The 15,000-nt window shown below is 41.2% G+C and overlaps 2 protein-coding genes across 2 annotated transcripts in view; one reads left to right on the top strand and one right to left on the bottom strand.

The window, feature by feature from the left end:
* chrna8 (cholinergic receptor, nicotinic, alpha 8) overlaps nt 1-9,982 on the top strand; it is a 31,464-nt gene extending 21,482 nt beyond the window's left edge. Inside the window, exons 5-10 of the mRNA XM_030787725.1 lie at nt 2,535-2,614; nt 3,471-3,638; nt 6,396-6,590; nt 7,257-7,343; nt 8,425-8,534; nt 9,455-9,982. Coding sequence (XP_030643585.1) covers nt 2,535-2,614; nt 3,471-3,638; nt 6,396-6,590; nt 7,257-7,343; nt 8,425-8,534; nt 9,455-9,982 — 1,168 coding nt within the window. The remainder of the gene's footprint in view (nt 1-2,534; nt 2,615-3,470; nt 3,639-6,395; nt 6,591-7,256; nt 7,344-8,424; nt 8,535-9,454) is intronic.
* A 2,192-nt stretch (nt 9,983-12,174) lies between these two features.
* Nucleotides 12,175-15,000, bottom strand: part of dnah6 (dynein, axonemal, heavy chain 6) — a 64,820-nt gene continuing 61,994 nt past the window's right edge. The window contains exons 75-78 of the mRNA XM_030787723.1: nt 14,611-14,683; nt 14,231-14,382; nt 13,637-13,859; nt 12,175-12,278 (exon numbers count right to left, since the gene is read on the bottom strand). Coding sequence (XP_030643583.1) covers nt 12,175-12,278; nt 13,637-13,859; nt 14,231-14,382; nt 14,611-14,683 — 552 coding nt within the window. The remainder of the gene's footprint in view (nt 12,279-13,636; nt 13,860-14,230; nt 14,383-14,610; nt 14,684-15,000) is intronic.

Below are 15,000 nucleotides of genomic sequence, written 5' to 3'. Positions count from 1 at the left end.
CACGCACACACACACACACACACACACACACACACACTCACTCACACAGATCCATATATTCTGTGCGGTATACAGTAATGTCATGACAAAGGTTTTTGAATATTTTAATATAAATAAAAATCGCCTTTAGGCTTTGAATTAATTATTGTCTCTTTAAATGGCAGAGAGATGTAAATAATGCAGATTTGATTTTGATCTCATTCGTGTTACTATTAAACAATAAACCCCATAGTGAAATACCCAACCCAAATTGTCTTCATGAAATATGAACCTTCAAAGTAATTAGAGAACAGCTTTGGTTTCTTTTTTTTTAAGCTACAAAGAGTATTTTATATTAGCTTAGGGACTGTAAGTGACATGTGTACATATACAGGCAGAAATGTCTGAGGTCTCTGAGATGGGTTGCAGGAGGAAAAAGATTGAAGTTTTTTTTGTTTTGTTTTTTTTTTGCTGTTGTTTAGTTATTGTAGTGAAGGCAAAGACACACACGGTCGTGTGTGAAGATGTAGATGGTGTTTAATGTATTATTCACACAATGCATCCTCAACTGTGACCTGCTTTTAACGTACCAAGTCTCTCTTTCTTCCTTCTCTCTCTCTCTCTCTCTCTCTCTCTCTCTTTCTCTCTCTCTCTCGCTGTGTGTGTCTGTGTGTGTCTGTGTGTGTGCGCAAGAGAGAGAGAGATAGAGAGAGAGAGAGAGAGATTTGCATTTTTTGTTAATTGTCTGTTCCTTGAGTGAACACAGTCTATGGTGAATTGTGTGAGAGAGCAGGAAATGTTACATTTAAATGCATGTCCCTGTCATCATTATTACGACAGACATGAATTACTGTGCATTTCTGTGAAAAATGAGAAATGAGTAACAAATTGCAGTGCCTTAAATTTGCATCTGAGCATTGTTTCCTTTTAATGCATTACAGTGTATGGATTGATGGGTTGATTTAAAAAAAAAAAAAGAAAAACATTTTCTTTTATGAGAACTATTAGTCATTTTCTCTTTGCCTGCTAAGATGGTCTTAATTATAGCACATTTGTCATAGACAAATACAATGACAGTTAAATATGTCAGAGAGAGAGAGAGAGAGAGAGAGAGAGAGAGAAAGAGAGAGAGAGAGCATCTCTGTGTTGGCCTCTGACTGAGGAGTAAATTGGCGTCTGATTGGCTACGCCTCGTAAATCAGCATTATGCAAATCCCTTTATGTCTCCGGTTGTCATGGTGTCGCCGTGACTCCCTAAATGGAAAAGATGCCCCTCATTTCCTGTTGAAAGCAATGATGTAAGAGTCTTTTAATTCCTCCATCCCTTTAAAAATCCGTCCTCATAAAACATAATATGATGGTGCGGCTAAAAAATATTACTAACGGACAACAGACTCAAACCAATTACAATGGTACTTTTGGCTAAAGTACCGCACCTGAAATACCCGTTCCTGGATCAGACGCCGCTATTAAACACACTGCTCAGAATATGCTGACTCTCCTCTGCGACTTTGAACCGCCGTCAGGGCAGGATTATTATAAAATTATGATGTCACTCATTTAGACGGCGGTACATTTCAATTTGGATTACTGTTTTCAACCCAATTATAGCGGTTGCAATTTCGCCGCTCGCCCGAAACAAGTTACATAACTAATTAACGACAATGGAAAACGAGCGAAGAATGGATAGATAACAGCCTAACCCAAACTTACCGGTATCGTGTAAAGAGAACGTTTCATATTTGTTGCTCTGTCATTGCCACAAAAAAAGGCTTCATTAAGTAAATTTTATTCTCGTCAGTTATTAAAGTTGGAACTGAGACAGAACTTTTGGCTCAATACGAGGGAAGGAATACTGTTTTTAAAATGTTAGTCGGGTTAAGTTTCAACGCTAATGCCAAAAAAGCGGCTCGCTCTAACCTTTCTGATGACTTTCAGCCGAAATTAAAACTTCGTGTCCCCCTCCATATTCATATTTATGATCCCGTAAATGTCACCGTGATTATTTGATCGAATATTAACGGCCTCGAGTGTTTCTGATTCAGCCTTTTTTTTTTTTTCGTTTCTTTTTTCCTTTCAAGGGGGTGTTTTTAACCTGTGTTTCAGCTAGCTCATCAAACCCTGATGCAGCTTTAGTACTTTGAATTAATTATGAGTTGGTTATTAAATTATACACATTCAAAGCTCTCAAGTAGGAGCAGCACAAGGTCACATCTTGTCAGACAGTTTTTTGATGAAAGTGAGAAATCTCACTAGCATTAAAAAAGAAGAAAAAAATAGAGTTGAGTTGAATAGCCACCTGAGGCAAATGCAGAGATTTTTGATAAATGGTTTAGTGCTTGCAGACACTTCTTCAGAATGACAGTCAGTTGTGGGTGTAGTGTGTGTGTGTGTGTGTGTGAGAGAGAGAGAGAGCGAGAGATGAGAGAGAAAGAGAGAGAGAATGTGCATAGATATGTGTATGTGTAAATTTGTAGAGCTGAGTGTTTTCACAGATTTTAACAGTTGTTGTACGCTGTGTGATGTGAGCTTTTCATTTCCTCTAACCCTTTCAGTGCCGATGAGAGATTTGATGCCACTTTTCACACGAACGTCCTCGTGAACTATTCTGGAGCATGCCAGTACATACCACCAGGTACCAAACTATCACAGACTTAACATACAGATTCAACTAACACACAGACTTAACACACACAGAGTTAACTAGCACACAGACCGAACTAACACACAGACATAACACACAGACTTAACTGACAAATAGACTTAATACACAGATTCAACTAACACACAGACTTAACACACAGATTCAACTAACACACAGACTTAACACACAGAGTTAACTAGCACACAGACCGAACTAACACACAGACTTAACACACAGACTTAACTGACACATAGACTTAATACACAGACCTAACTAACACACAGATTTAACTAACACACAGACTTAACATACAGACCTAACTAACACACAGACTTAACACACACAGAGTTAACTAGCACACAGACCGAACTAACACACAGACATAACACACAGATTCAACTAACACACAGAGTTAACTAGCACACAGACCGAACTAACACACAGACATAACACACAGACTTAACTGACACATAGACTTAATACACAGACCTAACTAACACACAGACTTAACACACAGAGTTAACTAGCACACAAACTGAACTAACACACAGACTTAACACACAGACCTAACTAACACACAGACTTAACATACAGACCTAACTAACATGAGGACCTAACTAACACAAAGAGTTAACTAGCAAACAGACTTAACCTACACACAGAGCTAACTACACTAACACAGGGAGATAACTATCACACAGACTTCACACACAGACTTAACACACAGACTTTAACTGTCAGCTCACTTTCCGCACAGGTTATGCACACACATTATGTCCACCGTGTTTAGTACATTTACTTAGAGGTTTGTCTAAAGTTTGTCTAAAGTTTGTTGTTTTAACCCTAGGTATTCTAAAGAGCACGTGTTACATCGACGTGCGCTGGTTTCCGTTTGACGTACAGAAATGCGATCTGAAGTTCGGGTCGTGGACACATAACGGTTGGCTGTTGGATTTACAGATGCTGGCTGTGGACATTTCCACATATATACCCAACGGAGAGTGGGATCTCGTGGGTACGTAAGCATACACACACACACACACACACACACACATACACATACACACACACACACACACACACACACACACACACACACACATACACACACACACACACACATACACACACACACATACACACACACACACACACACACATACACACACACACATACACACACACACACACACACACACACACATACACACACACACACACACACACACACACATACACACACACACATACACACACACACACACACACACACACACTGTCCTCCTCTTTCTCTCCCTCCTCTCTTCCTCTGCTCTTTTCACTTCTCTAGGGTCCACTGCTGTTTTTTCTCACGCATTGGATTACAAGTGTCAGTGTCTTACTATAGATGTTCTTAAGCTTGTGTGTGTGTGTGTGTGTGTGTGTGTGAGAGAGAGAGAGAGAGAGAGAGAGAGGGAGGGAGAGAGAGAGAGGGAGAGAGAGAGAGAGAGACATCTTCTCGTCCGGGGAGTTGATATTGATTTTACTCTTCCTTTATCGATTTTCTTGCGTATGAGAAGCGTATGTGAGTTTTGCAGTACGCACACAGCATCTGAATAAACATCTACACACAAACACATACACACACACGCACACACACACACACACACACACACACACACACACATAGCCTACTGTACTGTGACAGAATTTGAATAAAGACACATGCATAAACACACTCAGCTGCACTGTGACAGTCATAAATTGTCCATATACTGCATTAGACAGTAAATGTAGACTATGACTGAAGGCTCTTTTAGGCTGGCTTTCATAGCAAAATTGAGCTACGGATTTTATCACACAGACGTCCTCAGGCGCACTACACAAAAAATGAGATATTATTCCTTCATAATAAATATAGAAACTTCTGTTCTATTCATATTTGTATCATCAGTTGACATAGATTTGACATGGTGACCCAAAAAATCATATCAGATGACAGTTTGTGTCAATGGCTATAGTAACAGCACGTTATTACATTGTTATAGATGGTGTTATAAGATGCATAGAAAGCAGGAATAACAAAATGATGTGACAGATAGTTTCTTTTTTTTGTGTTTTGCAGTTTGTTCTAAATGCACATATAGATAACGTTGAGAAAGAGAGAATGCCACAGTTCATTCCCATCAGAGTCAAGTCCTTTTCCAGACCGTGGCGTTGTAATCTAATAATCCAGCGCTAATTAGCTAGAGCAGCCCATGCTCTCTCTCTCTCTCTTTCTTCCTCTCTCTCTCTCTCTCTTTCCCCCCTCTCTTTCTTTCTCTCTCTCTCTCTCTCTCTCCCTCTCTTCCCCGCCCCCCCTCTCTCTGTTCTGATGCTTTGACCCAGGCTCTGGCTGACAGATGGGTGGTTGATGGATGGCTAAGTGCCCGTATCTCCGTGGCGATGATCCTGTTTGGCGCTGATGCCGGGTTTGGTGCCAGATCCGGGCAGTTGCGCAGACTGGCACTTTAAAGGGATGGATGGACGTAGCTCAGTCCAGATTTCACAGTTAAAGCCCGAGGCATCAGTCACAGGCATAGCTGGGTGCACATATGTTGGGAAAGAAGAATATGAATTAATGAATTATGATGCGGGCTTTGATACAATGTGGCATTGCTTGATTTTTTTAAATAATTATATTATGGTTGAAGTGGAGCTTCCTGATTATTTCCGCTTCACACACACACACGCACGCACACACACACACACACTTCAACAGGAGACTATTTTTAATCAGTAAAGACACTAGAAACTACCAATTGTTCTGATTTGATTGTTTCTGAGGGTCGTGGATAGTCCATCCAATCAGCACGTAGCATGAAATCTTGATGAAAGCCCCCCCCCCCTCCCCAGTCTTATTCTTTGCTTATTACTTTTTTAATTTTGATTTTTTAATCAGCACAGAGGCGGGAACAGATCAACATTCCCTCCCGTGACCTCTTTAACACCCACAACTTTTTCAATGTCATTTCCTGTCAGTGTAATTTCATGACTTGCATGAATGTTACAGCTGAGCTGCACTTGGGGGGAGAAATTACCCCAAGCCATTTATCTCCACAATTCCTACGTTATTTAATCTTTTTTTGCTTGTTTGTTTGTTTGTTTGTTTTAGTAAACGAGAGCATTGATTTTAGAGCTTCAGAGGTCGTAACCGTCGTAAAACGATCACATTATGAATCGAGTAAAAAATGAAAAATAAACTTTGTTTATCTGAATAAACACACAAAAGCAACAGCGAGCAGAATTGGAATATCAGTCGTCTCTGATGTCTGTGTTTGTACTAGGCTTCACAAATATCGCCCCACATTTCTTTCTAAGGAGAGTTTCAAAGAGACTTCTGGATTTTCCTGACCTTCTTTATCTGAAGTGAAGCATCAGAAGTTGTGTTTTGTTTTGTTTTGTTTTGGTTTTTTTCCCGGAGAGAAGATAATTCACGTTTTCTTGGTCAAAAATGGCAATACCGCTTCTGCTGAGCGGTGCCAATGAAAATAGCTGTGAAAGTTGCCTCTCTGTAGTTCCCACAGCAATCTTTACCGTTTCTGATATTACAGATACCGCTCAAAACTGCCATTCTGTCCTTCCTGCCAGCATGTAACCTCTTTCAGTTACAGTCCTGAATTGCTAAAAGCCTGCACTAAAGAATTAGTCACGTTCTAACATTTCTCTCTTTCTTCCTCTCATTCTCTTTCTCTCTCTCTCTCTCTCTCTCTCTCTCTCTCTGGGTGTGTGGGTTTGTGCGTTTGTGTGGCAGGTGTCCCTGGGAAACGTAATGAGTTGTATTACGAGTGCTGTAAAGAGCCGTACCCTGACGTCACGTTCACGGTGACCATGCGGCGACGGACGCTGTACTACGGGCTGAATTTACTCATCCCCTGTGTGCTGATATCAGGACTGGCCCTGCTAGTGTTTCTACTGCCCGCAGACTCAGGAGAGAAAATATCCCTGGGTAAGAGACACACACACACACACACGCACACACACAGACACACACACACACACACACACACACACACACACGCACACACACGCACGCATACACACACACACACACACATACACACACACACACACGTGGGCCAGATTTCTACTCTTCTTAATCTCTCACAACCTGTGGAGAGGTGCTGACAAGACAGGCTGGAAGCTTGGCCCGGACCTCTGCATCGAAAACGAGCTTCTTAAAAACAAAACCTGGAATGACCTGAAGTGCATCTTGTGCAGCAGAAATGTCCTCATAAAGTACTGTCCCCACAATGACATAGTGTCATTTACCACGGTCAGGTGTGTGTACTGCAGTCCCATAAACAATACCGCGAGTATTTCTCGTGGTTCTTGTGATAGTAATGAGTATTTGACTCAGGTCAGACCATTAATGGGTTTACAGTGACCCTGAACATTACGGTTTGACCATACACATCTACACACACACACACACACACACACACACACACACACACACACACGCACACACACATGCATTGACCCTGACCCCAATCCGGTTATTAGTAAATCGATGGCCGAAGAAAGACAAGGCGTGAAACTATGGCTTGGATGAAATTGATTCTCTCTCTCTCTCTCTCTCTCTCTCTCTCTCTCTCTCTTTTCCTTCCATCAGGAATCACTGTTTTGCTCTCTCTGACTGTCTTTATGCTTCTGGTTGCGGAGATTATGCCAGCCACCTCTGACTCCGTCCCCTTAATAGGTAAATCAATAACCCACTGCAAGATGATAATGACACATCGAAACAAACAAACAAATAAATAAATAAGATACAAACAGATATCAGGTGCCCTGTTAGTGAATTAGTTTTGGCATGGAATTCAATGCCAATTCATTTAATGAACATTGTTGATTTTATTGAATTTCACTGATGGTCAGTGTATTTTATGGGTACACGTGAGCAAATTACATTAGCGGTACATTACCGGTGTCGGTTCCACGCACGCGAGTAAATTGATTCACCTGATTGGACCAGTGAACTAAATGCACCCGTATGATTAAGGACTCGTGAGTGGGTGTGTTTAGGAGGAATGTGTTTCCATGGTGATGATTGACAGAAACGGTGAGTGAAAGATTGACTGGGTTAATAAGACACAGTATGGAGAGGCCTGGTGCAGGTTGTTACAGCCCAGAGATCACAACTCACTGCTTTTCACATTCACCAATGCATCCAGCCACAGATACAGAGAGAGAGAAAGGCTAACCATCTGCCTGCTCTCTCTCTCTCTCTCTCTCTCTCTCTCTCTCTCTCTCTCTCCCTCTCCTTAATTCAGCGGTTAAATCACTCGCCTGCCCAGTGGCCTTATCCAAGTGTGAAGGGCGAATAGTAGTCTATGAATGGAATATTGCTCCGTACTCCCTTTGGAGCAGTTAGATGTGCATTAAATAGATTATGTGAAAAGGCCATTTGGGTATTGAGTGTGTCTGTGCTTAGAAAGGAGAACAGATGAAAGGAAAGGTGGAGAGAGAGAATGTATTCTCAAGCACAGAACGGGTTAGCCTTGCTGGATGTTGGGACAGGAATAAAGAACAGGTTTATGCCCTCATAAACTAAATCAAACAATTTCATATCTGTTTTAATCAGCAGAAGGTTGTTTACTGTGTGTGGTTGTTTGTTTGTTTTTAATTGCCACTCAAGTCATGTAATGTATGTATGACATGCATAAGACATTAATTAGTTTTGATATTGTTAGGACGTAAAAAATGACCGCTGTTTTCCTCTGCTCTCTGTGTCTGTGCCTTTGTCTTTGTGTGTGTGTGTGTGCGTGTGTGTGTGCGTGCAGCTCAGTACTTTGCCAGCACTATGATGATAGTAGGTTTGTCCGTGGTGGTTACCGTCCTTGTGCTCCAGTTTCACCATCACGACCCGCAAGGTGGAAAAATGCCAAAATTTGTGAGTCTGGATTACATCTTTCCTAAAGATATTTTAACACGAGTCTTTTTTTTTTTGTTGTTATAGATGATTTGTATTTTAGGACGAGCAGATGACTAGACGTTGCTTTGTTGTAATGTGACACACAGGACCTAATTAGATTTGTGGAATAAAAGATTAATGGGTTCGGAGCCAGCGCTGGTCCTCTTGGCCGTCAGCGTGGACTCGTCCTGTGTTTTGGGAGTTCTGTTTGAGTGTATGAGGAGTCTAAAAGTTTAAACAGTGCAGTGCGCCCCTGCCCTCCCCCAGGAGGGGGGGGGGGTTGTTTCAAGCGCACAGTCTCCATCTGTCTGACTCACTCTCACACCTCACAGCTGGAGGTCCATGGTGGGGTGGGGGGGTGCCCCCACATTTGTTTTCGAACGTTGACACGAGATGTCGTGCCCATCAAATCACACTGCAAATTGTACAGTGAACTTAGGAAAGCTTTTCATTTTTGAAGTAATCTTGGTTTTCTTTGAGTTTTTCTTGTGTTTATCTCTCCCTCTCCCTCTCCCCCTATTATACTAGAGATATACTGTCTACACCATCTATACTATCTATACAATAGAGCTCGCTTGATGTTTGCAATATGAACCACGAATAAATTGTTCTGAAGTCATTTCGAAGCTTCAGAGTTGAAGCTTTGCAGACTTTGTTCCACCGAAAATCATTTTTCAGGATTATGAGGTACACTCGTCATCCCCTTTACTAGAAACATCCAGACAGAGCGTAATTCTCTTCCCACGTAACGTTTTATGGAACTCATAATGAAAATTTAGTATGTCCTCAGGCCGAGAGAGCCGTTCCAAGAGCCGTCTCCTCGGAACAATAACGTCTTTTTTTTCTGTTTTTTCCTCAACCCCCCCCCCCCCCCATGTGCCGCCGTCCTCCTCTCCAAGATCCGCGTGATACTGCTCAACTGGTGCGCCTGGTTCCTCCGCATGAAGAAGCCGGGGGACGACCGGAAGGCGGCGGGTTACAAGTACGGCCGCCCCCCCCAGCACCACGCCAGCGCCAGCAGCATCCAGATGGGCGCCATTCCGGGTCAGCCCCCCGGCACCAACGGCCACATGAACATTTACTTCGGCTACCACTCCATGGAACCCCAGTGCTGCCCGCCCAGCAGCGACTCCGGGGTGTCCTGCGGCCGGACCAACAGCTCGCCCAACGAGGAGGCTGAGGCCACGAGGCCGCTGGCCGAGCACGGGCCGGAGATCCAGCGCATCCTGGCGGAGGTGACGTACATCGCCCAGCGTTTCCGGGAGCAGGACGAGGGGGAGGCGGTGTGCAGCGAGTGGAGGTTCGCGGCCGCGGTGGTGGACCGGCTGTGCCTCGTCGCCTTCTCCCTCTTCTCCATCATCTGCACCTTCACCATCCTCATGTCCGCCCCCAACTTCATCGAGGCTGTGTCCAAAGACTTCACATAATCCATCCCCCATCTTCTTCTTCTTCTTCTTCTTCTTCTTCTCCTACTCATTTGGGGGGTTTTTTGTTGTTGTTTTTTTTTTGGAAGACGAATAAAGAAGATAAACGAAAATCATTTCCGTCTTAAAATCCGTGTATTTCAAATATACATTCATCAAAAATATTCACGCGCGTCCGTTTCGGATAACCCGTAAATACATCAGCCTACTGAAAGAGTTTACCTCGAGTTTGTCTTCTCGTGGAAGTTCGACACAAACTGCAGATTTGGCCTCTTAAATATGTTTGATGAGCCTATATTTGAGATATATTTTTGTTCCATGTGGGGTGAGAAATAAAAAGTAAAACCGTCACGGCGTGAATAAGTTTGAAGAGTGATCACTAAGAAACACCAAAGTTACAAGTCCCACTCCATTGCTTTGCTATCAGTTTTTTTCTTTTTTTTTTTAGCTGTATCTTGACCAAACTGAGTATATTTTGAAATTGTTAGTGACATTTAAACTTGTGTGGATATTGCCCTTTAAAGATGTTTTCTGGGCAGTAGTTGTTGTTTTTACTTCACTGGGTCTTTTTGAGCACATCTGATAAGACTGGCAAGTGTGTTGAGTGTGTCTTCGCTCAATTTGCCTCCAGGTATACTGTTCAGCTGTGCTTTCTCAATATAACTTCCTAAAAAAAAAAAAAAAAATCAAATCTCATCTAATACCGTTTCTAAATGGCTCTTCAGAAATTGTTCCGCTCAACCGAACTGCTCGCTGCCACGTCACTGTGCAAAAGAACTGAACGTAGAACCAGAGTTCTCAAGCAACCAAAGGGCATTCTAACCAATTCAGACTGTCACAGCAACTGCCTGTCGTGCAAAAAAAAACAACGACCAAGATTCCAGACTGACCGGCGCCCATGGACCAAAGACGGCTGCAAGTTTTCGCTTTGCTTGAATTGCGTCAGAACACAACGGACGTCAGTTGTTCTGCAAGGGGTCGAGTTGAGTCGGGCTGATAGCATTCCAGGCAGTTTGTTCTAATAAAATCAAAAATTAAACAGAACAAAATAAACCCTGTTGACCTTAAGAGGTTCTTCTATGTTGTTAAAGAACCCCTTTAAGATCAGATTAAGTGCTTCTCCTCCTGTTACACAAGCAGTGTAATTGTGGGGGGCCTTCACTGGCCAAAGCCTGTGACTTAAAATCTCATTGAGTGTAAGTTTATGGCTTGGCAGTTCCTATCAAACAAATATGAATGCATACATATCTGCACATATTTTTTCTGGATAAATCCCCAGATAAATGTTTAAAAATCTTGATCAGAAACCAATAAATACACAACTGAATTTCTGTTGGACTGAGTACCACATCATCAAAAATACTGGCAGTCTCTTGCCATTCGTGTGTGATGATTTGTGGGATTTGGGGGTTTTTGTGGGCTTTTTTTTTTTTTTGGTCTACAGTATTCATTCTCTGTGGTTTCTGCCAATGGTTGAGAATCAAAGCAAAAATAATTTTCTGACATTTGAAATTTGAGTAATCGCATATATACAGTATCCAATGGACATGTATGCATAGTCCTTTAGTGGCTTCGATCTTTATGACATTTTATGTAAAATGTGCTTCTATATTCATATGTAATATAATATTAGTACTGCTGGTACCATGTTCTTACTGTCACGTGTTGTACTCCAAGTATAATTTGATCTCATGTTTTTTTTTTTTTTCACAGTGTCTTTACTTTATGGCCTCTCTCCCCATCCATACTCTGTCTAAAACATGTACAGCAAGTGTAAACACCGTGAAATGACAGTTGTTTTATTAGAAAATATAGATTTGAGAAAAAAAAAAACCTCTAATAAAAACTTCAATACCACTTACTACTGAAGAGGTCTTTTTAATCTTTTTTTTTGTGTGTATGTTTGTTTGATAGGCCCACACATGCATGATGAGGATTAAAAGTCACCTGTCCCACTAAAATATCAAATAATTCCATACCACACATGGAAATGAGTATTTCAGAAAATATTTCATATTCAATATGTGAACGTCTTTTAATATGATGATACGTTTCATCAACAGTGGTAAACACCATAGCGAATCTATCAGTTTATTTTATATTTCAGTAATAAGACATAGAAACAAAAGACATGGGGGCAGACAGAGTTTATAGTTAAAAGAGTGATGAAGTCAAATCATGCCAGGCCAGTGCGGTCACTCCGTGAGTTGGCATAGCAACGCAGAGGCTTTGGAGATCCAGTAGTCACTGGGCCGTCTGGATGGCAACATCACCGTCACCACAAAATTAGTGGAGTGCCCTGAGAGAAAAGAGAAAGGTGAACGACAGGGGCTTCAGAATACACGCGCCATTTAGCATCTGCAAGTGCTAGTGATGGATGGGTATTTCACAACCAATTACAGCCTAGTTTAGTCGCTTTTGCACAACTGGTCAAGGTGTGTTAACATCCATTCTGTTGTGCCTCTGAAAAAAGAACTTGTTCTTTCATGTGAAATTCAGTTTAGTGTTTAATCCACAGTATTTGCCAGACATCATGTAATGTTTAACTACAGTTAGTTTATGCAAAGTTATCTTTCAATAATCTTTCATCAGTGTATCTGTATTTGACCTGTAGTCAACATCATGGTTACCTGTATCTTTCTTGATTATTACCTCTGGTTGACACAATGGTTATCTATAATTCATCTAAGATTTATGTGTAGTTAACAGACTGGCACGTTATTAAACGTGTTACATAACGTTCCATAGCTGTCGGTAGTTAATGTAAAGGTTTCCTGCAACTAATTTAACACTTACCTTGTAGTTAACACAATAATTACATGTGTCTCCCTCAAGCTTTACTCAGAGTTAATGTAAAAATTACCTGTATCTCCTTTAACAGTTATCTGTAGTTAATATAATGGTTACCTGTAGGCAATTTATTAATTAGCTGCCGTTACCATAATGGTTACATGTATCTCCTTTAAATAACTACCTTTAGTTTCTTGTAGTTAACAATTTTGTATTTACCTGTAGGTTAATGTAGGTTAATGTAGGTTAACTATCTTGTATTTACCTTTAGGTTAATCTCCTTTTATAGCTTTAGCTACTTGTAGTTAACACTGTATTTAGCTTAATGGTTACAGGTGTCTTCTACAAGGTTTACTTGTAGTTAACATAACGATTACCTGTATCTCAATAGTTACCTGTCGTTAATATAATGGTTACTTATGTCCACTTTAATAATTACCCGTTGTTAACATAACAGTTAACTGTATCTCCTTTAATAATTGCCTGTAGATAATGCAATGGTTACCTATACCTCCTTTAATAACTACTTTAGTTACCTGTGGTTAACTATCATGCAGTTTCCTCTAGGTTACTGTAATTATTACCTGTATCTCCTTTTATAACTACTTTTAGTTACCTGTAGTTATCTCTCATTCAGATACCTGTAGGGTTACAGTAATCACTACCTGTATCTCCTTTAATAACTACTCTTACTTACCTGTAGTTATCTCTCATTCAGATACCTGTAGGTTACAGTAATCACTACCTGTATCTCCTTTAATAACTACTCTTACTTACCTGTAGTTAACTATCATGCAGTTACCTGTCGGTTACTATTGTTGTTACTGTGGATAATGCCATGTTAACTGTTCTGAATGCAGTTGTTACCTGTAGTGGAGAGAGTGCCTGCTCTAGCAGCGGTCTTGTATAGAGGGGCATGGTACAGGGAAGCTTCTGGAACATAGTTCTGCTGAGGTTCAAAGTGCACCACAGGCAGCATCGGGTTCATCACCCGCGGCAGGGCGTCCTCTATCACGCCGTTGATGTCATCCCAGCGACTCGCATCCATGAACATCCCGTGCACCAGCACGCCGTCCTCAATGGTGGGTAGCTATGGCAACGGGAGAGTCAAACAGGGCGAACGTTTCACTCAATTGTCGACGTGAAACCAACCGAGCCCTTATGGGTCAGTAAGGACGAAGGCTCCACATCTGAGTCCACTGAATAACTAAAAAAACATGTCCTGGACTCACTGTTTACAAGTACAACAATGAACCTCACTGAACTTTACAGATATCAGATTTTTGGTATCAAAGTCTTACTAGCAAATACAGTACATCTGACATCTACCAGAGACAGAATATTCGCAAGCAGATAAAGAACACGGTGTATCAAAAAAAAAAAAAAAAGAATTTTACAAAGAAAGATACATCTTTTAAAAGGGACTAAGGCCTAAGCTCGTGTCCCAAAACTGTTTCTTACCTCTTGGTCTAGGTCCAGTTCTGCATCCAGGCTGACGGTTTTCAGAGCCTCGCAGACGGCCGACTGGTCGCGATAGGCTGGTACCACGTTGTAACGGAAGTTCAGCTCGTCAATGGGAAGGTTATACTTGCGTGCGTGGTTTTGCAGCACCCCTACCGGAAAGGTAAAGAATTGAACAGGCTGTTTATTCTTGCAAGAACAATTAAAAACACCTTTACTGGTCAGAAATAAGGACTAAAGTATCAGGTTTGCACTCAGTGACTCAGTTTTATCCTTGATATACGTTTTATCTTTAATATAAATTTTAAACTACGGTAAAAGCCTTTATATATTTTTTTTTTTTTTGAGATTGCAGCGGTGTATGTCTTGCAGAGACTCACCTGTAAGAAATCCCTGGGGGAAAAAGAACCCAGAGATCCAGAATGACTTCGGCTGTCCTCTATTCACCCAACTCTGTTCAAACGCAAAAAAACAAATTAGAAACTTCTAGAAAGAGCAGACACTTCATTAGCAAGCATGGTTTGGATAGATAAAGTTGTGGTTTTGAAAGCAGTTTAAAGTGAGGGAAGAGGTTTGAAAAAAAAAAAACAGTCCTCTGTGTTGTTGAAATAAACCAAGAGAGTTTGGAAGTGAGTAAACTTCAAAGAAGTACATGAAAAAAGACAGCACGTTCTTCAGGTATCAGGGAGAAGACAAAAACACAGGGTTTGTTAAGAATGCTTAAAATGAGTCAGAATGTACAACATGTGCTAAAAACATAATAAAGGACA

Source organism: Chanos chanos, chromosome 11 (assembly GCF_902362185.1).
Source record: "Chanos chanos chromosome 11, fChaCha1.1, whole genome shotgun sequence".
Lineage (NCBI taxonomy): Eukaryota > Metazoa > Chordata > Actinopteri > Gonorynchiformes > Chanidae > Chanos > Chanos chanos.
The sequence above is the reverse complement of the archived record's forward strand: the minus strand, read 5'-3'. Positions and strand labels throughout refer to the sequence as shown.